General features: G+C 37.5%; 4 protein-coding genes across 5 annotated transcripts; all 4 read right to left on the minus strand.

Moving 5' to 3' along the window:
• Positions 1-1,182: 1,182 nt before the first annotated feature.
• On the minus strand, positions 1,183-3,613 carry LOC146321408 (peptide YY-like). Of its 2 annotated transcripts, XM_084725676.1 has the most exons (4): positions 2,384-3,613; positions 2,026-2,208; positions 1,843-1,932; positions 1,183-1,245 (listed from the first exon to the last, which is right to left on the minus strand). In XM_084725676.1, coding segments are annotated over exons 1-4 (300 nt in total). In that variant the 5' UTR covers positions 2,386-3,613; the 3' UTR covers positions 1,183-1,220. The 2 variants fall into 2 exon arrangements, with proteins under 2 accessions (XP_084581802.1, XP_084581803.1); XM_084725677.1 differs by lacking the exon at positions 2,384-3,613 and having other exon boundaries at positions 2,026-2,368.
• A 4,427-nt stretch (positions 3,614-8,040) lies between these two features.
• Positions 8,041-10,568, minus strand: malsu1 (mitochondrial assembly of ribosomal large subunit 1). Its single transcript, XM_084725678.1, has 4 exons — positions 10,146-10,568; positions 8,586-8,761; positions 8,415-8,496; positions 8,041-8,303 (listed from the first exon to the last, which is right to left on the minus strand). Exons 1-4 carry the CDS (start codon positions 10,453-10,455, stop codon positions 8,149-8,151), a joined length of 723 nt encoding a protein of 240 aa, XP_084581804.1. The 5' UTR covers positions 10,456-10,568; the 3' UTR covers positions 8,041-8,148.
• A 788-nt stretch (positions 10,569-11,356) lies between these two features.
• smpd5 (sphingomyelin phosphodiesterase 5) lies at positions 11,357-16,144 on the minus strand. Its single transcript, XM_084726549.1, has 8 exons — positions 15,946-16,144; positions 13,642-14,858; positions 13,453-13,528; positions 13,221-13,361; positions 13,016-13,105; positions 12,853-12,916; positions 11,941-12,100; positions 11,357-11,764 (listed from the first exon to the last, which is right to left on the minus strand). Exons 2-8 carry the CDS (start codon positions 14,767-14,769, stop codon positions 11,657-11,659), a joined length of 1,767 nt encoding a protein of 588 aa, XP_084582675.1. The 5' UTR covers positions 14,770-14,858; positions 15,946-16,144; the 3' UTR covers positions 11,357-11,656.
• A 2,147-nt stretch (positions 16,145-18,291) lies between these two features.
• Positions 18,292-21,566, minus strand: LOC146321411 (speriolin-like protein). Its single transcript, XM_084726550.1, has 4 exons — positions 20,853-21,566; positions 19,451-19,660; positions 19,215-19,339; positions 18,292-18,664 (listed from the first exon to the last, which is right to left on the minus strand). The coding sequence occupies exons 1-4, from the start codon at positions 21,010-21,012 to the stop codon at positions 18,332-18,334; spliced, it is 828 nt and encodes a 275-aa protein (XP_084582676.1). The 5' UTR covers positions 21,013-21,566; the 3' UTR covers positions 18,292-18,331.
• Positions 21,567-22,062: the final 496 nt, after the last annotated feature.

A 22,062-nucleotide genomic window follows, 5' to 3' on the forward strand; every position in this document is an offset into this window, starting at 1 on the left:
AATCCTGCACAGCCCACCCATATCAATTCTAAAATAAATAGCTACTGGCAGTTGAGAAAAGGTGTGTGGTGACAAACTGCATCCACGGTTTAATCAAACATCGTTTGCCCATCAAATTCAATGACCCCTAAATATAAATGTGAAATACCCTTTGGCTGCTTTTGATGGTAGACTGTACACACTCACTGCAATATTGAGAGTTTACAGCCCAGTTTCACTATTACGTCACTATAAATTCCTTTGACTGTGCTCACCTTATCCATCTACCAGGACTTGAAATCTGTAGTTATGAAGTTTAAAAATTGGCCAAAATTAGATGGAAAATTAAACGTCTTCACTGAATCTATTCAGTGGCAGTGTACCAGTAGTAAGAGTTTTGTCTTCTGTAGCTGGCAAAACATCACGCACCAAATCAATAGATGCTGCATTACAAAAATAAAGCTAAGAATCAAATTTTGAGGTTACACTTACCCCATGAGGAAGATACACTGTAGATCTTACTACCTTTAATGGCACCTGTGATATACTACACCCACATCTGGCTGCAAATAATCTAATTTGCACCACCCATAAACGGGTCAGCATGAAGCACCATTCACCAAATCAGTTCAGCTTCACTTGAAGCTCCTTACAGAGAACCAGAATTGCTGGTGCAAAGAACCAGTAGCTTGGACCAGGTGTCATAACAGAGTTAACCAAATTGTCAGTGTTACGCAATTCGCTTTTGATGTATCCAGGTCACTTGATAGGATTAAACTGTTAATCTGTTTTCAGGCAGGGTGCAGGTACATCTCAGCAGGCTTCATATAACAAGTGCAATAAACGAAACACTGTGGTGTACTCAATTTACAGCTAATTTCTATTTTACTCTCTCCCAAATAGAGCATTAGCAACAAATATAGGTTTATTTGCCCCACATGAAAAAAATAAATAAATAAAAATTAGATTAGATGGTCGTCCACCAGTAGAGAGTGCTGTTACTCCATCAGTGAATGCAACATAAGACACATCTATATGAGAAGGGCGAGTTAGTGACAGTACAGTTGTCAAGCCAAGTCAGTAAGATTACAGTTAAAAATGTGTCATAATAGCACTGGAAACATTACAAATTCAAGTGTTTGCAAATCACAATGTTTATTTCATGCAACACAAGTTCAGTTCATGTTAGTAACAGACATGGCAGAGGTGAACTCAGTCTGGATATGACAGCTGCAGCAGCATCACCACAGTGGCAGCCCATCATACCTACAACATGAGGAGGAACAGGATATTAAAGGCATGGTATGTGTCATTTTCCTTAAAAAAAAAAAAAAGTTAAGTTAGCATTAAGTACATCAGTAAGGGTGATGGCTGTATCTGCAGACCGCCTGGCCTCTGCCTGTATTTTCTTATTTTCCGATTATTTTACTGCGCTCGGGGCGCTTTACCAACCCAAAACATCAATATTAATTTGACTCAACAATTGGTACCTTTCTGGTGTGTTTACAGGCAGCTCAGACAAGTCCTACTGATTCTACATTAAAGTAAAAAAGTTTAAAACTATGTAAGAGGAGAACAGTGTATTTGAAAAATCTCTTAATAAGAATCAATACAATACGACCACTAACTACAGCCTATAAATCAACACTTCTTTGACATTATCAGCTGCACAAGAACAGATTTATTGCACGACAGCTGTATTGAATTACACTAGATTTTGTGTTTCTTTGTATTTTTCTGGTATTTACTTGTACATCTTTTATACTACAGATTATATTGCATGAAAATTGACATAGGCCACAGAAATTAGTAAAACAATAATATATAATAAGCAACTTAGCTGTGTAATTTTGAGATAATCACCTGACATAGTTTGATCCTGGAATACTCTCTGTGCTCTCCCTCATCAACACATCTGAAAATACAGTATCTGGAGTGTCTCTTTTCCCATACCTATGTATCAAAAAGAGTCAAGTGACAAATCAGTACTTCACTGGATGTGGTTTCAAAAAACTTACAGTATTTTATAGAAATTGAATAACTAACCTCTGTCTTGTAATGAGATTGATGTAGTGTCTTAGTGCAGAGTAATATTTGGCGAGCTCCTCAGGGGGTGCACCTTCACGGGGACTGGCAGGCTTGACTGGATATGCGTTTAAGCCAGGGTGAATACACGCCAGCAGGCAGAGAGCCAGAGCGGTCAGCGACATCACAGCCCTGGAGCGAGTCCTGGATCACAAGGAAAATGAAAAATTATTATCCAACAATGTCACAATGCCAAAATCAGAAACAAGAGCTCCATATTGGAGTGATATTCAACTATAAAAGCTACTAAGTCCAACATTACTTAGTCTGAGACAGAAAATGTGCCAGTTAAAAGATGAGAAATAAAAACTTTGCTTACATTATAATGTAACACTGCTGCAGTCTGTTTTCTCGCTGTTCAAGGCACCTCTGTCAGATTCCCAGCATTGCCGTGTTTTATAGAGTGTATGTCAGATGGGAGGGAGGGAGATTTCATTCAGTTTTAGGGTCCTCCTGAGAAATATCCATTGCCTCATTAGTTTAGTAATCCCTCAATGTGTAGACAGTGAAACGAATTGAATGAAAGAAAATGGTGTTTTTTAACATGTTAAACTTAACTGCATTAGAAATTTACTGCTGATAGTCAACATGTGTGCTTTGAGGGGGTAATAATTCCTGAATTACACTATAAATAACAATTTTGTGGTTTTAAACTAATTTACAGCAAACAATGAGATTAATTACACTTAAATTTATAGAGGCACATTAAATATACATTAAGTAGTGCATTAAGTACACTAGAAGGTAAAGCTGCAAAGGTTAGTCGATTAACTGATTAGTTGTCAATAATCAAATTGATCTGCAACTATTTTTATAATCAGTAAATCGTTTTCAATATTTCTTTCAAATTCTCTCTTTCAGTTCTTTCAAATATGAAGATGTCACTTTGAGCTTTGGTCAACATTTTGTCACCACATTTTATGGACCACACAATTAAAATTAATCAAGAAAAAGGACTGACAGATTAATTGATAAAATAAAAATTGTCAACTGCAGCCATAAGACCTTAAATGTTTGAAGGGTAGAAAAGAATGCATCTGATCACAGCAAATTTCCCCTCTCTTCAAAAAAGAAGTTTTTAATTATTAAGTGCAGTGATGTTGAGAAAGTACTGGCACAAGCAGAGACAAACCTTCATTAATGCAGAGAGTCTACTTAAGAGTCATAAGCAGCGTGATAAGTTTCAATAAAATCGATGATGTGTAGCCTCAGATGGCTTATGATGGTCTGTTGTTTTCCCATTAAATTGAAATATGTTAGAATTCCCCAGGTGTTTGGAAAGATGATGTTTTGGTTTACAGAGAAATGCAGAGGGGGTCTCCATCAAGAAACTAAAACATTCTTCAATTTAATAACGCATGAATAATCTGAAATATATAATCAAACTTCTGCAGGATATTGGTATAATGTTGAGCAATATGTAACAAATACATATCCAAAAATGAGTACAGCAGTCCAAATAGTGAGTTGGAGCCATAGACTGTATATTAAATAGCTTGAAATATATTATATGTTTATATATTTAATATATGGTCTATGGTTGAAAGGAGTTGTTTCCTCCTCCTCCACTGCAGTAGCACAAAAAGAGCACAACATTGTAATTTGACGATAACAAGCAATGATGAGTCCTACACTGAAAGCTGATCAGTGGTTTATAACTGTCAGTTGTCTGTCAATGTAAAGCTTGGCCTGTTATCCTGAAAACAAAAGCACACTGATCTAAAAACACACTGTGGAACTTGAGTTCAGTGACGTTATAAACATCTACTCTTTCTAAAAGCTTATTAAGGAGTTCTTACAACTCATAAACTCATTCGGCAAACACTCACCATTAATCCGAACAGTTATTCCAGCCTGGAATGTAAATTTCAAAGGACACCATGGCCGTAACGTTTCCTTAATCTGGTCATTAATGGTCATTTTATGATTTCATACAGTAAATATATTACAGATTTCTCCTTCAATAATCCTTGTAGAATATGTGATTGAGTCAGATGTTCTTAAGGGTTGAAGGGTTAAATTCTTGTTAACTGATCTGTTTATTTTGCATTCTCTTCTCATGTGTCTAATCTATATGAATGCATAACAGTGGCACAATAACTCCACTTTAAACACCACTGACTGACACATATCTGTCTTAAGACAATAACAAAACCATTCTGGCCAAACCAGCTAGCATACGTCCAAATTACACTAAATCCTACGAGAACGGGCAGTAAATTGCTCAAACCCATTCATTTTCGATTCCAGATGATAGAGGGCACAAAAAGCCTTCAGCCCCAAAATGGTAAGATAACTTTAATGGCAACTATTTTCTTTGAAGAACACTTTGCTGAAATTTGACAGCAGATTGGTGCTGTTGTTTCCTGTGACAGTTGTATAAGAACTCCATAGCAACGGCACACAAAAACTTTCTCACATTATCCATCAAATGTCTGGATGGCTTTACACCAGAATGACTTACTTCATTCAGCAAAAAGTGTTTTAACAATGATTTCAGTAGACACCATGCATCAAAGCACGACTCTCAAGCTATCCTGTTGACGATCAATACGAATCGAGATGAACACTCCAACATTTGTAGAGAGCAAAGTAATAAAACACGATTAAATTAGAAATGAATTGAACATGCAGCGAATATTGTTTTTCCATCTGTTTCTTCACAGCGGTGACTCGTTCCTCTATCAAGAGCAGCTCAAGGAGCATAGGAGAATTATAACTTTGAACACTCGTCTAATGTATCCTGTATATAATCCTATATTTATATTTTAGTATATTGTGTTTTTGCATATTCTTTATATTGTGTATCCAGTAGATACTCAGATATTCTAGAGATACATGTATGTATGTATCTTATATTTATAAGGTATGCTAAGGATTTTTCTTATACAGTGTGGAGCTATTTTAATTCATTTTATTTGTTGTGTTTATTTTTCTGTTGATATTACTATCTGGTCATACATTTTCTTAGAGTCATGGTGTTGATTAAGAACTATTTATCACCTTTATTTCTGAAATAATGGATCTGCTGTATGGAGGGTGGTCGGTAATAAATGCCTCATTTAAATACTCAGTCTGTGTCGTTCCTTGTTGACAAATGAGGTCCAGGTGGATAAAACACAGAGAGTCCTTTAAGTGTCATGTCTGATACGGTTGATGTGCTCTCTGGTAATAATTGTCATAAACACCCTCCACTGGGAGAGCACCAAGGACTGCAGCCAAGTGCCAACCCACCTGCAAGACACAGACTGATATCAAAGAACCTAAATACTCACTTCTTCTATTTGTTTTTAGACTACAAAAATAATATTAGACCACTAACAGCATAGCAGGGAGATGAGCTTTTAGAGGAGGCTTTTCAGAGGATTTAAGCAGAAAGTCTTGTTTGGGGGTTGTAGAACTAAATTATTTATTTCCAACCACTTGCATAGCAGGGAGTAATAACAGCTATGGATTAATTTACTCTTTTCTCTGTGCAATGTAAGGTTTCCATGCAAATACACTGACAGAATTATATTTGCAAATAAGCTCCATACTGTATGTTTGCACTCGATTAAGTCCAATTACGTGCAACGAAATGAACAGGTTTGTGCCTCTTATTGTACCTTACACAGCAATAAATTGACTATGCAAGACAGATACTGCTGTTTCCAAAAGCTAACTAATCTCCCTTTTTATCACAAGCTCCTCCATCAGAGTTTATTAACACCATGGTCATTAATGGCTGCACAGCAGCTGGTAAAATGTCTGTGCAGCTAATGAGAGCATTAGCCCCAGTATCAAACTAAAAACTAATCTTTTTGTTTTCACTCATTTGAATTTTCACATCAGAGTCATTTTGCTAATTTTGCTAAGTAGAGAGAAGCTGGTTTAATTCAGTTTATGACATAAAAGGTCCTATGGTTAAAGAGACATTTCACCACAAAATCAAAAACACATATTTGTCCCCTGGCCTGTAGCATTATTTATCCGTTTAGATTGTTTGACGAGTTTTGGAGACATTGGCTGTAGAGATGTCTGCCTTCTCTCAAATATAATAGAACTAGATGTCACTCATCTTAGCAACACAAAAATAAAACTGCAATACCTCTTATCAGAAATCAAGACCCAGTTACTCAAGATAATCCAGACCTTGTTCTGAGCAGTGTCACATAGTAACTTTTTTCTTTCTACCATAGAAAAAAATAAAAAGTACTTTGAGCACCACAAGCTGAGTGCCATCTAGTTCCATTATATTTGAGAGAGGGCAGACATCTCTACAGCTGATACCTCCAAAACTCGGCGCACCAAAACATTCTAGATAACACTACAGATAAGACAAAAAAGTTTTTGATTTGGGGGCGAACTTTCCCTTTAAGCAAAGGATTGTGTTAATTGGTTTTGTACAATCTCACACATATCCCACCATCTTTTCTAAATAGCATGCAAATGGTTCAGTGCAGATAGTTACCTGACAGTCTGACTTTTGTTTAACTATAAATATTTCAGTACGATCAATAATTTGACACCCACATAGTTGCATTTCATTTTGTAAAGCTGGAAAGCCAGTTATGTGAAGCTGTTGAGACCACAAGCCACAACGCACAAATACCAAGTCGTGTCAGGCTCTGTGTAGGCATCTCCCGCTTCATTGCATTTTTACATTTAGCTAATGCTCAGATCCAGCATGACTTGCATAAAGTCAATGGAGTGGGATGGTCACTTGCAAGGACGTTCTGACGGTATTGTGTGTATGTATGTGTGCGTCTGCATGCATTCATGTAGTATCTGTTGTACTTCCTTCAGGCTCTAAATCCCCACAGAAATACAGGTATTTAACTGCACTTTTTAATCTTCAAATCATACTTTATCAGTGTATTTCAGTGTGATTTCACAACAGAAACTTCAAATGTGTGTTGAAACCCCAATGATGGAAAAATCTTAAAACACACTGGTTTCATAACGTGGTCAAAACATACAGTACAATTTAGCATACAGTGGTCCCCTGAATGCTGGTTATTTGCCAGACTGCAATTGCAGACTGCAGACACGCTTTGATTTGTCCTGACCAATCTGCCTGTGTGTCACCAATTTCCAAAGCAATCTTTTATCACACACAAGTGCTGAGTGAGTGACTGATGCTTTGGCCAACAACTTCTCTTTTCCAGGAAGGAGGAATTGGCTTTTTTGATTTGGTTGAAAGATTAAACTGGAATGACTTGTTTTGTTCACCCCACATAATTGTTTTTTTAGAGAATGTAACTTGCTCTTTGCAGACAACAAACCGCTCACTGACTGGGAACTGTGGTTGGCAGGTGAGAATGTGAACTTTCTATAGTAATGTGCTTCGGTACAACTTTGAAGTTCCAGTGTTTCTTTTTGATGAGATGTCATAATCTCCACAACATTTTTAGGTCAATAATTATATTTAAGATGTCAGCCATTTTAACAAAAAGGAGAATGGGACCATTCTTTGTTCTAGTTTAAATAATTACAGAAAAATTACTGCTTGAATTTTGTATGCAGGATTTCTACTCAGGATTTGAATACTCATTTACCTACTGGTTAGTTCAAATGTTAAAAAGGCCACATTTACAGAGAGACAGAGAAAAAGTGTTCAAACTTTTATAATTAATATATTTACATGCCTGCACACAACTAAAATTAATGTCATCAGAGTCAATATTTATTTTGCAGTAAATGTGGCTGAGTAAAAACACTGTCATAAAGAAAAGGAAATATTTGGAGAATAATTCAAAGATATCTATAATGATATTAAAATAATTTATTTTCAACTTTCAGAATATGTTAAAAGACAGTTTCTTCAGTGCCCTCAAAAAACATTCAAACACTTTTTACATATTTCATTTGATTCCCTATAATGGTCAAATAATACAAAGAAGAAAGGTGTATACAGTGAATCAATATGAAGGCGGCTGTGATTGCTACAGCACAGCTGCTGTATGAGAGATTAGTCCATTTAAATTTTTAATGTTTTTTGTCCAATAATTTAAGTGACAACTCACGGGGGGAGAACAGGAAGCATCGAAAGTTAGAAAGTAGTACTTAAGTCTGTGCACAACTTAGACAGTTTGTCTTGTGTTGTCACTTTTTGACTTCAACATCATATATGAAGTCTTCTGGTAGCGTCTCAGCAGGCATGCTCTTCAGCTGCTCGTCATAGCTGCGGAGAGTCCAGAGTTTCTCCAGTTCAAACGTTTCCCTGGTCTCTGGTAGCATAAAGTGTACAACCATGTTTCCTGAAACAGACAAAGGAGCAGGAAAGTGAATGCTGGCAACTCTACTGACAAGCATAAGTTAATGTAAAAAGCTGTCTGAACTGGACATGACAAGATGTTTTACATACATACCAAAGTCAATACACATCCAGTCCTCTGAATCCTTTCCTTCAATCTTGACATTCGGTTCTCCGTCTTTCTTCAGAAACTTGTACTGGAGGAAAATCATCCTTTGCATCAGTTTTGAAAACAAACAAGTCACACATATCAAGATTTAACAATGAGAAGATGTGTGTTAGTTACCACTTTAATGGCATAAAGTCCCATTGCACGGAGGTGTCTCACTGATACACCACTGACAACAATGAAGTACTCTGCGTATTTAATCTCCTCCGGCACTTTAATCACACAGATGTCCACTGCGTTTTCCTGACGCAGTAGAGACACCAGCACATCGAGAGAGAAGGTCTCAGAGGATCCTGGAGAAAAAACAAGGGTCAAACATTTTGTCTGAAAATATTCAAGCAATAAATGTGGCTTGACAGTATGCGAGTTCCACAGTCAGTCTTTTTCTACTCATTGCATGGTAGTCAACTGAGAATTGCTGTCACACACAATAACTAAAGCAATGCATAGTGACTGAGGGACCTCATCCATTACAGCAACTAATGCTGCAACTAACAACTTATTCATTATCCTTTAATCTGCCAATTATGTTCCTGAGGAATCACTTAATTGTTCAGTCTGCAAACCATCAGAAAACCTTGAAAAAACAATCACAATTCCTAAATCTGAAATGATTAACTGATTAGTCAAATGACAGAAAATACCAACCCCAATTCCATAAAAGTTCCTGAAAAAGACGTCCTCCTGGTGACAGCATATGTTGCTCCAAAACCTTTATGTACTTTTCAGCATCAATAGGGCCTTCACAGATGTGCAAGTTACCCATAACACTGTTCTCTAGCATCAGAGATTCTGGCTGTGGCAAAACGCCACACACATACTGATTACAGCTTATGTTAAGTGATAGTAACATTTGGGTTTTGGACTGTTGCTTGGACAGAATAAGATGTTTAAATGTGTCACCTCAGGCTCTGGGAACTTTTCACTATTTTGGACAATTCTAGACAAACATGATTACTCTATTGACCTAGAAAACAATAATAAAAACAATGTTGGGAACATCTTAAAATTTTAGTTAGTTTTTTTTTTTTAATGAACAAAACCCAAAGGTATTCACTTAATCATTTAGTCTATTGCATGTGAGAAAGGTTTTGTTTGTTTGTTTGTTTGTTTGTTTGTTTGTTTGGTCTTCTGGAACAGTAAACTGAATATCTTTGTGTTGTGGACAAAGGAAGATGTCAGAAACAGTGATCATTATTTTCTGTAATTTTATGGGCCAAATAACTAAACCATTAATTGAGAAAATGAACGACATAATAACCGATAATGAAAAAATACTTGGTGCAACTATAATTTCAGTTTTATTATCATATATTGTAATCAAAAGCAGAAAATCCTCACATTTAAAAATATATAATCCCCCTTATGTCCTGAAACAATATTCTAATTACTAATAAATTCACAAATTTGTTGCCATTATATATTTATATTACAATCCAACATTTTCTGTCCATCGAGTACCAGAAAATTTTAATTCAGTTTACTATAATCCAGACAAGAAAAGGACAAGGAACATGTTACATATAACTTAATAAGCTATAATTATCAAATCTTTATTTTCATATAATAACTACTAATAACTTAATATATCAATCAGTTATATATAAAAAAAATAAAAAACATCTGCCGAGTAGTCTGTCTATGGATCCGTTCATATTTTAATCGACTTCTACTTACTTTGACTGCTGTCTCTGTCCAGCTCATGTGATTCCTCTTGAAACACGCCAGTGCTGCTCTTTGAATTACCGCTTTGACTAAACACCTCTGAATAAAATCTCTTTGAGTGTAACTGGCTGCTGTTCACATGAAGCAAACGCTGGCATGAGGATAAATTAGCTGCTAAACATCGAGACAAACACGGACTGTGACAACGAGCTTCGGCGACTGAACAGACGCTTCTTAAAACACCGGTTCGCTCCAGTAAAACTCTGCTTTTAAACACCGGTGACACCAGTTTCTTACAGTGACTTAGAATCATGTTATTCATCTTTTTAACTGGTCTAACATCACAATATAAAAGCTAGAGACATCCACGAGTTTATCAAGGGCTAAAAACAGGAAGTACCCCTCGTCCTTGCCTTTTGATTGGTCCATATGGCTTCTTCTTCTTTGATTCTGAGCCTACAAAAGAAGAGAATAGCACCCCCTACAGGCGACAACGATATTGGCTTCAGAAGTCTTGATTTGGTAAACTAGAGGATTGTGTGATGTATTTAAATTGTCTTGTAATTAAATCTTTGTCAGATTTCTATATGTGAAACAAAACATCAATGTTAATTTTAATATTAGTTTTTACACTAATTCACTGTAAAAAAAAAAAAAAAAAATGTTAACCAACTGTACAATAACAATAACTGCAATATCAATATACTCAGGTATAGTATCGTTTCATACTGTGCAATGTCTATATTTTATTTAGGTATAAATAATTTCAGCTATACAATATCAATATTTCCTATGTGCAATGGTGTCATTATAACTGAGTCTTTTTCTTTTTTATATTGTTCTTATTCTTTTTTATTATTGATGCTTCTTCCTGTTTTGCAATCCATTTGTTGCTGTAATACTCCAAATTTCCCTGTTGTGGGATTAATAAAGGCTTGTCTTAGAGATCTGACACTAGCAGATGCTGTCTGATATCTGCTGATGACAAAATGTCTCAGGATATTTTACACACTCAAGTTGTGAGGCCATGCTCGCTCATCTTGCTTTGTAAAATGTCCCTGAGAAGCAGATGTATAAAGTCAAACCTGCTCGCATGCAGTGACTGAATTGTCATCATGTCTGTAATGTTTTAAGTCGTAAATGACTTATGATGTGTCACTATATCAGATAGCAGTCATGTTATGCAACTCATAATGGCAAATTAAAAAGCAACAGACATACTATAAAATTAATTATTTGTATTTATTTCTGTAGGAAAAATTCCTGAGTGAAAAATCCTACAAATATATTGTTTTACAAAATCAATATCTCCTCTCTGAACACACCTCAATGTATAAAATTGTAAACAATATAAAATTCCAATAAAATCTATGATTCCTGAGGTATAATCTCATTTGTCAGTACATTCTAGTTTCAAGTATGTAAACAAAACATTGTTGTGTCTGTAGACTAGATCAGAAAATGTACATTTTTGTATATTTTGTTCCCTTTGTTTGAAGGTGATGCTGTGTTCACTTTAGTCCTCATTCATCAGCACAGTCAGAGTCCATAGTTACATTCAGTCTCAAGCCCACAGGAATATGGTCCGTGAGGCCAGCCAGCTGGGTTATAAAAGTCATCTCTTCAATTTCCTGGATGGAGACAAAGAAAGTGCATGTTTCTTAATTGTCAATAACTTGTGTTTCTGTGAGAGCTGACTGTCTGTAGTTTTGCCATATGCAAATGTTTGTAACTTCAAAGAGACAGAGGAAATACAGGAGGAGAAGACTAAATATAGGACACACTAAAAACACACAGGGACACATACTGTTCGACAGTGCTTTGCAATGGAGCTTTCACGGTACAGGATGTAGTCGATCCGACGTCCGATCCATGGCTGGCCAGTCTCAGGGTAAACCAACGGAGTGTCCTCTGCAGGAACAGGAGGGGAGATATACTGCTTCCTCAGCTCCTCTCTCTCCAAAGTTCTACACAGAGTACACAGACACACAGAGAAGACAGATCTTCAGCCCACATTCAGTGAATAAACAGTAAGGGAGAAGTTTTGGAGGCTGTACAACAAAGAAAGCTCAACATAGCCAGACTTTCTTTGCATGAGCTGGCTCAACAATAGACTAATCATTTTTCTAATCGGTGTTTGCAAAACAGCCTTTGCAGCAAATGAGCATCAAGCATAAAAACATCATCAAATGCAGTCTGTATTTGCTTAACCATTCCTGATCAGCAGTACATTTAAATTGTTATTATGACTTGAAGCAAACAAGAAAAATATATTTTCTGCATTTTCAAATGAATGAATGTAGGTTGCTGCAGCAATGCATACAGTTTGTGCTGTTGTTATTACATTACACAGTTTCATTCAGCGACATTACTAACAAACAGCTCTGCAACTTTGCATATATAAGGTATTCCAACTGCTGAGAATTTCTATCTATTATATACATGTAGTCACGAAAAGAGCTGATTAAAGAGTGGCGCTCGTTACAGCCAATTTAATCAGAGACTCTGACCAAAACGTTCAGACCCTGTTAGGTGTGGAGCATAAGTTACCATAGCGATCCAGCAAGGTTAAAAGAGAGCCACCTTCATGACACTGAAAACTCTGGCTTTAGACTCAACATACTTTGCTAACCAATTAATCTTGCTTCAGAGCACACCACATTAGTACACATTAGCAATACTGTTCTACAGAAGCTTAACAAAGTGGAACTGAGTGTACCTTTGTAGATTTTCTGGTGTTTTTACATCATCTTCATACAACGTGGGCTGCTCCAGCAGAGTACCTTTAGATGCAAATCAGTGAAATACCCAATAAATTGTCATCATTTGTCTTTTGTGTATGCAGTATTTACTACAGTCTGAAGGTTTAAAATTGTACGCACCAACGACCCAGGGCTTCTCTTTTCCAGGCCCAGCCCTGCAAGGATCTCTGTATTCCTCAAACAGACAGTGATTCTGTTCCAGGGAGTCATCTAATCAAAAAGAAAACGTATAATTTAAAAAAAATAACTTTTTGGTTAAGATGCTATCCAAAAATACATACATATTATATGACAAAAGAATTGACAATTGTTATCGGAGACACACCAGGTGAGCAGTTGTCAAAGTTAAAATCTCCACAGAGTACATCAAAAACAACATCCTCGTCTGGCTCTCTATTAGCAGCTTGAAAATCGCCAATCCACTTGGTCAACATGTTCAACTGCTCACAGCGAATTTCCCCTTCACCTGATGAAAGAAAACACAAATCAGCTATCGCAGACCTAACTTCTTGTTGTTTTCTCATAGAAAATGGCAAGATCAGAAACATTTCACTTGCCCTCTGGTGCATGAAGATGTGTGCAGTTAAAATAGCCAACCACTTTCTTCTGTTTCTGATTCTGCGCAATTAGCACCTGAGAATTTTTCATTGGGAAAAAAGCATGATTTAATAATGTGAATTCTGCAAAACAAAAAGGACAACCGCAATAACTGACAGCTGCTTCATACTTTATAACAAGCAAGGTACCTTAGCAGAAAGGAGGCCCTTGGCAGCCAGTGCATCTTCCCCACGGCTGTTGGGAAAGCAGTGGTACTGGGCCTCGAGCACAGGGAATCGGCTAGCGAGGAACAGTCCACTGTTGAAGAACTTGAAAGAGGAACACCTGCATGGTGGCTGGCAGGCATACACACCAATGTCGTACAGTATGTGTCCAAACACAGGTCTTAGTATTTGAGTGAGTTTCTTTGCAGCCCTTTTGTCAAACACCTCTTCTAGACACAGTATGTCCACATTGGCTGGAAACAGTGATGACACTTCCCAGGGTATGTTGTCCTGCTGCCGGAGACCCTGGGAGAGCAGCGCTCGGGGAGCACTCCGGTGACCTGTTCGGCCACGCTGGTTGGAGTTCTGATTGGAATTAAAGATGGGAGATGGAGAATCATCCAAGGGCTCTTCTGTATCATCACAGGGCACACAAACAACACGACTATTTGACTTTGGGATATGTCCATCAGCTAAGTCTGTCTGGTGACCCACTGGGGGATGTGTTTGTCTATCAGTAGCCCCATATGAAGATGAGTTTTGTGATGGGAGTATGCTGTTGGACGGGCTGAGTGTCCCACAGCTGCTGGGGGAGTCAACAAAGATGCGGATATGAGGTCGACACACACCCTGCACAATACGCTGACCAATGGCAGCTGCCCTGTGCTGAGTGTTTCCCAGGTTGTTGAAACGAGCCAGGCTGTCAGGCAGCAGACATAGGTTTGCTGTGGCAAATCCAAATGATGCTTTTCCTACCAGCTCAAAACCCCTGTGTGTCTCCCTCTCTGGTGAGGACGTTGTTTCTCTGTGGTAATGGAAAGGACGACGGCAGGCCTGTAGAGGAGCCCAGAGCAGAAAGCCCAGGAAGGCCAAAGGGGCTGTAGCAAGAAAAAGAATGAAGAAGAAAACTGAGCCGAAGAAGACCTTGAGGGGGTGGAGGTAGCATTCCTGCTCCAGTCGCTGGGTTTGCTCCAGCGTGGTGGATTTGCACACAGCAATGAGGCGATCAAGAAACCAGAAGCATGGCAGGATGAATGCCCATCCAACAGCATGGATGCCTGCAACACAGCCATTAGGAAATGGAGACGCCCGCAGGGCCATGCCTCTGCCCATTCTCTATGCAACAATCAGGATAAACATTAGGACTTCCTGTTTGAGCCACATTCTCCGCCACGTCTCTCCTTCAGAGGCTCCACTGGACACTATGACAAGAGGAAGAAAAAAATAATAAAATGTTACAACATGCTTTATTCTTACAACACATATAAACATTTATATTGTGGGTTCTCATGAATAACCTGCTTTTATTCTCACATGCCCATACATGCAGTTGTGGAAAATATGAAGTCATTGGCAGCTGTACTGACATGAAGAGGGAAGATCAGACTGGCTTACTGCACGGTTATGCAATGCTTCATGATCACTTTTAAGGAGGCGAAGAGGAAAACATGGCGTAAACGACCTATAATCCAGCCATCAAAACATCTGCAGTGTTGCTAACCACTGATGATATGAGACTGCAAGGAAAAGCCTGTCTTTAACCACACCTTTGTGTGTATTTACACATCAATCACACAGTCTTGAATCAATGGGTGGGCCAAAGATAAAACCTAACACAAATATTTTTAGAATCTTGAACTAACACATTTTATTTGAAAAATGAAATTACACCAGCTGAAGTCTGGATTTTATATATTCCACTGTGAAAAGTCAGACAATAATGTAAACACTAGTATAGTGTGGATTTGTCCTTTTACATTAGTGCTTTGCATTTAAGCGTTCAGTCCTGTTGTAGACTTTGTCCTCTGAGCTGGACAAAAGAAGGCATTCTCTCTGTTATTCACAGAAGATAAGCAGGAGGTTGCAAACCCCCAACAACCCGATTATACACACAAAGACCCCATTCAAAGCAGGCTACAATGGCTTAAGCAGTCATGTATTTTTTGGGTTTTTTTTTTTAACAAGTCAAGAAGTGTGAGCTGTGTGTGCTCCGTAAACACTCATACAGGTAGGTTAGGTGAGTGTCAGCTCTCTGTACAGAGCAGCAGGTTTGCTAAGCTAACAGTTTCACTTCATAAACAACTCATTAAGACTTTCAAATCTACATAAACGTTGGAGTGTATGGCCGCATAACGTTACTGTGCCGTTACAAGTGGCTGTTGGATTCAAACACTTAGCTAATACATGCTTCACAAACATATTAGTAATCACAAATGAAAGCAGACACCTGTCCTGTTGCGTAGCTAGCTTAAACACTGAGCTAACGTGGCAGCCAGATGAATATCTTACCTTTGCACGAAAACTGGGACAGTCCGTCTGATGAACCCATACAGCGAGCAAACTAATCATGTAATAATTGATTATATTTATCTATTATTTTGTCACATTTCCATAGAAAGTATGCAGTTTCTGTCTTGAAAGCAAATAACCAATTCAGTCAAGTAGGCTCCTTCAACATAAACCACTCTCGTCTCTGTCAAAGCTGCTACTGGCTTTCTTAAGCCACACCCTACTGGCGTTGTCATGGTGTCGAGCCCATCTGTCACGTGACTCAACCTGAGGCGACCTGCTACACAGGCTACCAAAATCTGCTGCTTAAAATGTTGACAATGAATTATTACTGTAACCAGCCGAGTACACTAAATATGCAGTGACTTCTGGAGACATTTTACCAAATTAAGACATAGGACATTTCATTTGACATTCATTATAGGCATACAATGAAATTATGATGGGTAACTCTCAGAGCACAGCACCAATAGAAAACAACATAAACGATAAAAACATGAATAATGGGACAAAAACAAGAATGAAACTATGAAAACAAGAACAAAGGGATAACAACTGGAAGAATAAACAAAATAAACATGATGAGGTATCCCCTAAACTGTATCTTTATAATAAATAAAGGCACTTGGATGAGGCAGATGCACAAAGACAGCAAAAACAGTGCAGTATAAAAAGGTATTGCACAAATCAGGAGTGCCAAACTCATTTTAGTTAACGGGCCGCACACAGCAAAGTTTGGTATCAAGTAGGCCACAGGGACCAATAAGACTACCACATAATAATCCATGAGTAGCAATACCCCTAAATTTTTCACTTTATTAGCGTAAAGAAGTAAAAGTACATTACGAAAATGTTAATGTATTATCGATTTGAAAAACATACAATGAACAGCAAGAGAAGTGCAATTTCAGCAACGTCTCAGTTTTTCCACATTCAGTCAGTCTACTGTTATTACATGTGCGTTACAATAAACTGATAACAGTGGATCTACTGACGCACAAAACTTTTATGTATATTAGAAGTGAATATCAATATAGTATTGATCACAAGTATTTTTTGTTTTGTTTTTTCAGAAAACTGTATTCTGATCTGCAATTAATGACTGCTCTGCAATTTTTTTTAACACTTTTTACAAAGTCATCCAGTGGATTAGACCCTAACATTAACAATGGCGCTATTCCTATAGGTGTCACAGTAAGTTATGTCAGTGAGTGAGCATAAGCAATATGCAGAACCGTGGAACCAATGACACTAAATATAACATCACTAAAATCCTCCAGACTTAAGTGTCAGTTCTATCGAAGCTTATGGAAGATGCAATGTCAATCGTGCTATTTGGAGACCAACAGTAAATACATGAGTCCTCACATTTGGAAAAAAACAGTCAGGCATTCTCTGCAGTGTGTTCTTTAATGTTTTTGAGGGATTTCCTTGTCAAAAGGTCATACAATGTAGATATGCTCATGTCAACTGACACAGCATACAAGGTTCTATTGTGATGTAATATACCTTCCTTCTTTTTAAGTTTCCTTGCCTGGAACTGCCTCACCAGCTGTCATTAACATTATTAATTATTAATCTATACTACCCCACCACTGATGCAAGCAAAATACACGGTGACAGCTTTTATCTCTGTTTTGGCAATAAGCTGCAACTTAAGTATTAACCTACAAGCAGTCTGTGTTAACAGGAACGGCCTGCATGACAACAATCAAGTTCAAAGTACACTGTGGAGCAAGTTATAGTCCAGCAATTCGCAACTCAGACTCAGGTTACTGTAGAAGAGGTTAATAAGTAATACGAATAATTTCACCTGTTGGAACAGTTTAATATCATAGTGAGAGAGCAGGAAGGCCTGTAGCAAGATAACAAACTAAAAATTAAAACTTATAGTCCCTTAAGTGATATTATTCCAATCCAAAACCCATCACTTATCAAACTTTGTTATATTTTTCAGATGAAGGTCAATATTAGCCTGGTTCCGGACCTCTGAATTTCCCACCCACATGCTTGTTCAACATCAATTTTTTTTTTTTTTTTTAAATTGCATTTTAATCTGATTATCAGGCTAGGTCCATGACAAACTCACTCATATGATGCTGCATCCCATGATGTAGGCAATACAATACATCCTTGTCAGTATGTTTAATTGATTTTCTGTCACAGATTAAGAAATTATACAGCTCAAGTGTAGTATTAAATACTTGTTAGATGTCTTTTTTGCATTCTTTGTTTGTGTATGGAATCAGTTGCGTAATGTAAATATGTATTTATTTGTGGTTCTACCATCAATACAATGGTTTTTCATCCACACAAATGATGTCAAAAAATCATATTTTGTATCAGTTTATTTCTGGCTTCGGTGCACCTCTGGATAAAATCACATCTACCAGAGAATGAGAGGCTTTCTATCTTTCTCGGCCATGTTGCAGAGGCAGCTGAGCAGGAGCAGCAGGTCCTTCTGAAGTTTCCTAGGTGCTTTGGTCGTTATCAGCATCATCAGAAAGTCTGGATTATTGTATTCCCTTGCCTGGGTGCTGTCCTCACTCGGCCTCTCCATCAGGATCCCAAAGGTGTTGATGACAAATTCAACAAAGGGAGGGTGAAGTGCTGTTTTATAGCCAAGCTGGTTCAACCTCTCCATGAGGTCAGCATACCTCTGAGTGAGATGAAGCTGATAGCCCTCATCTACCTTTCCTGTCAGTGGGTGTGTGCTCACCTGCAGGAGACGAACAGGTTTGTGACTCCCTTCTGAGTCATATAAGTGGTCATAATAGTTATGTAATAGCCATACTGTGATACTTTTTTAATGGTGAAAATTTCATACTCTCGTCAAAAAATGTGATTGGCAGGAATCGAATTGTTTAAAGTAAATTTTCAAGCAAAGATACCAAAAATGTTCAAGTTCCAGTTTCTCAGATGTGAATAGTGCAGCTTTTCTTTGTTAGTAATTTGAATATCTTCAGGCAGTTGGTCAAAGACAGTTTTTAAAAAGTTGAAGATGTTGGGCTTTAGGGAACTGAGATTACCATTCTTCAATTAAGGCAATTAGAAAATAATGGCTAGATTAGATCAATAGCAAATGTAGTACTTAGATTAAAAGAATTGGTAAGCTTAGTTTTTGTCCCTCCAACGGCAAAAGTTTTGACACCCCTGTTCTAAATGAACCGATGATGGGACAGGTTATGGCTGAAACTTTGCTCAGATCTGATCTCTTATCTGTGCACTGCAAAGACAAAAATGAAGAAACAGAAGTCTTTCCCTCTAACCTCTATGATCTTGTTTGGTATATTGGCCACTGTGAAACCATAAAACCGCCGACGTCCCTGAAAGATGTGGGACAGAATCCTCTTATCCAGTTGGTAAGCAATCTCTCCCAGCAGCCTGTCTGGACCTGCAATGAAATAATTCACATAAATAATAATAATAAAAAAAGAATCTGTTTCTTTTTGGCAACAGCTCTGTCACTGTTCTAAAAAAAAGTGTACATTCAGTAGTTACTCACCTTTGACCTCAGGAGGAATATCAGCCTGGCTGCTCTGAGCCTCACTTGTGTCTGTGTGCACCGAGTTCTGGATGAAGGACTTGAAGTCGACGGGGGACGAGGTCCGGTGCTCAGGTTTGAATTTGGTTTGCTGCAAGTCTTTTCTGAATTGACTCTCATCAAAGGTGTTTTGCAATAGAAAGGATGGTTTTCTTCCTGAGGGTGAGCCAACTGATGGAAACAAGGTGAAGAATTTATTCATGTCATTTATCATTAATAGCAGGCAGACCTGATACTTTACACTTGCCACACAAACCTTATACACTTTTGTTATTGCAACACACTTTTCACTTGTTTTAGCCTCTTTACACTGGCTCCATAGGAGTGATAATAAAATCTTCTAGCTCACTTTTTGTCCAATTACAGGCCTGTCTGTAGCCTAAGATCCTCAGCCAGAGGACTTTTGTCTCTTTGTGTTTCATGATGGTTTAAAACCAGAAGGTCCCTGCAGTCAGGAGCCCGAGGCTCTGAAACCAGGAAATGAGGCTCGCTGAGTAGGTGACATCTTTCAAAACTCTTCTTTAAACATACCTGCATCAGAAACCTTATTATGATTTTACTTGGATTGTCTCTTTATTTCTTCTTATCATATATTACAGTGACATTAATGTATTATTTTAATGTATTTTATTATGATATAGTTAAAGGGGCATTTCACTCCAAAATCAAAAATGCATATTAGGTGAAGTAAAGATATCGCAATGACTCTCCCTGATGTGAGTTTTGGAGATAACAGCCGAAAAAGCACAAAAAAAAAAAAGAAATACATTTGAAAATAAAAACTCGAAAGCAGTGTCTCTTTCCAGAAATCATGACCAGTTTACAGAAGATAATTTACTGACAGTTTCATGTAGGAACTACTTTCTTCATACCATAGAAAGAAAGTAGTTCCTACATGAAACTCTGCAACTCACACCAAAACAAAGTTTATGGAAAAATAGCCCTACAGGCCAGAGGAGAAATATAGTTTTTTTTTTTTATTTTGGGGTAAATTTTTCAATTAATTAAAGATTAATATTCTTAGAAACACACATAAGTTAAAAATTTATCCAAAACATTCCCAAGAAATTGTTTTTTTTGTTGGAATGATCTCATCTGGTTTAAAAAAATGTCTATCAGAATTTATTATAAAGACAATCTGTTTGGAAATTCCACCGCTCAGAAACTTTCAATTTGCTGTTTGTCACTGAGATAAGAACATAATGCAAATATTACTCTAGTCTAAAGTTAGTAATGGTGTTTCACTACCTAATTCTAGCTCCTGTTTGACGCTCAACTATTGTCCATTTCTTTGCCACTGCCCTGACTAGCCTGAACTACACCCTGGCTGCCATCTACTGGTGGAGAGAAACACCTACAATACCTGTTAAATCCTCCAGGGTGTCATTGTTGAAGCTGTGCATCTTAGCTCTCAGCTCTCTGTTTTCCTTCATGAGACTCAGCATTGCCTTCAGCTGATAATTTTCCTGACCCAGTTGTTGGTTTTCAGTCACCAAGGCAGCAAAGGTCTCCTGTGGGTCCATTTTGGGACTCCCAGGTTCACAGCTGAGCTACAAACACCCAAAACTGTCTGGACAGACAGAATCGCATTTCAAATCACTACAGAACAAATGCAATTCTGTCAGGATTCTTTCACTCCATACAAACCATATCAGTTTTATAAAACAACTTTTATTAGTTTTGGTTAGTCTTCACCTTGGAAATAGACAGAAATCCCAACTCAATGTCCACTTACTATCTTAGTCTGAGGCTTTCAAAAGGCTTTATTGGCCTGGAAAACAGATGTTTACACTGCCAATGCAAGTGTGAAATTTAAAAAAATGTACATGAACAAAAGAACTTCAATTTTGCTGACATATACAGTTGTGATTTTTCAAACTTATCAGTCTTCACCATGCATGTAGTTTGTGCAGTTGTCATGGCGATGGATTTGTGCAAATTCAGCTCCTATTATTTCACCCATTGCACTACAAACTAGCAGAATGACAAGGTCAAGCATGAAAGTTCAATCAGGAAATAGGAGTTAGTGACAAATCAATCCTACTCACTCACTCCAGAGCTTTTAACCACATATCAAGGTCTTCATCTGCTGTTTAATCTCCATGACAACTGATTAAGGTACAAGGTTAATTTATTCATATTTATTTATTACATGGCTTTATTAAATACTTGATTCTGTTTGTTCAATTATAGCATTCTTAGGACTGTTATTTCTGAAAAACAGACCATTGCTATGGACGCAGTTTTGGTCCTAGACCATGGAGGAATAATACAATTATTTTTAAATTAATTTTTGTAATTAATATCTTATTTTTTTATCTAGAATTTTAACGTAAGTAGCCATGTCATAAGCAGGATAATAAACCCCTTTAGGGTGATGCAGGACCACTCTACTTCACACTTGTTTATTTCACAATAATCCACTCACTGTATATTATCCCAAACACAACACAGGGTTGTATAAAGTAATGCAAGCTGTAACAAATCAAACTCATCACCATGAGAACCGAGCAAACTCCTGCTGATGAAGACTGTGTGAAAGCCCTGTAAAAATGTGTCACATATTTCAAGAT

This window comes from Lutjanus erythropterus, chromosome 9 (assembly GCF_056507025.1).
Source record: "Lutjanus erythropterus isolate fLutEry1 chromosome 9, fLutEry1.hap2, whole genome shotgun sequence".
NCBI lineage: Eukaryota > Metazoa > Chordata > Actinopteri > Lutjaniformes > Lutjanidae > Lutjanus > Lutjanus erythropterus.

Coding starts and splice junctions, on each gene's coding strand:
- LOC146321408 (XM_084725676.1), bottom strand. Junction 1,933..2,025: donor AATCTCATTACAAGACAGAG/GTTAGTTATTCA, acceptor TTTGATACATAG/GTATGGGAAAAGAGACACTC. Junction 1,246..1,842: donor CCAGGATCAAACTATGTCAG/GTGATTATCTCA, acceptor CTCATGTTGTAG/GTATGATGGGCTGCCACTGT.
- malsu1 (XM_084725678.1), bottom strand. CDS start 10,455: ATGAATAACATGATTCTAAGTCACTGTAAGAAACTGGTGTCACCGGTG. Junction 8,762..10,145: donor GGACAGAGACAGCAGTCAAA/GTAAGTAGAAGT, acceptor TTTTTTCTCCAG/GATCCTCTGAGACCTTCTCT. Junction 8,304..8,414: donor CTGGATGTGTATTGACTTTG/GTATGTATGTAA, acceptor TGTCTGTTTCAG/GAAACATGGTTGTACACTTT.
- smpd5 (XM_084726549.1), bottom strand. CDS start 14,769: ATGGGCAGAGGCATGGCCCTGCGGGCGTCTCCATTTCCTAATGGCTGT. Junction 13,106..13,220: donor CTTTGACAACTGCTCACCTG/GTGTGTCTCCGA, acceptor CTTTTTGATTAG/ATGACTCCCTGGAACAGAAT. Junction 11,765..11,940: donor TTGCAAAGCACTGTCGAACA/GTATGTGTCCCT, acceptor GTCTCCATCCAG/GAAATTGAAGAGATGACTTT.
- LOC146321411 (XM_084726550.1), bottom strand. CDS start 21,012: ATGGACCCACAGGAGACCTTTGCTGCCTTGGTGACTGAAAACCAACAA. Junction 19,661..20,852: donor CACCCTGGAGGATTTAACAG/GTATTGTAGGTG, acceptor TGTTTCCATCAG/TTGGCTCACCCTCAGGAAGA. Junction 19,340..19,450: donor TATTCCTCCTGAGGTCAAAG/GTGAGTAACTAC, acceptor ATTTCATTGCAG/GTCCAGACAGGCTGCTGGGA.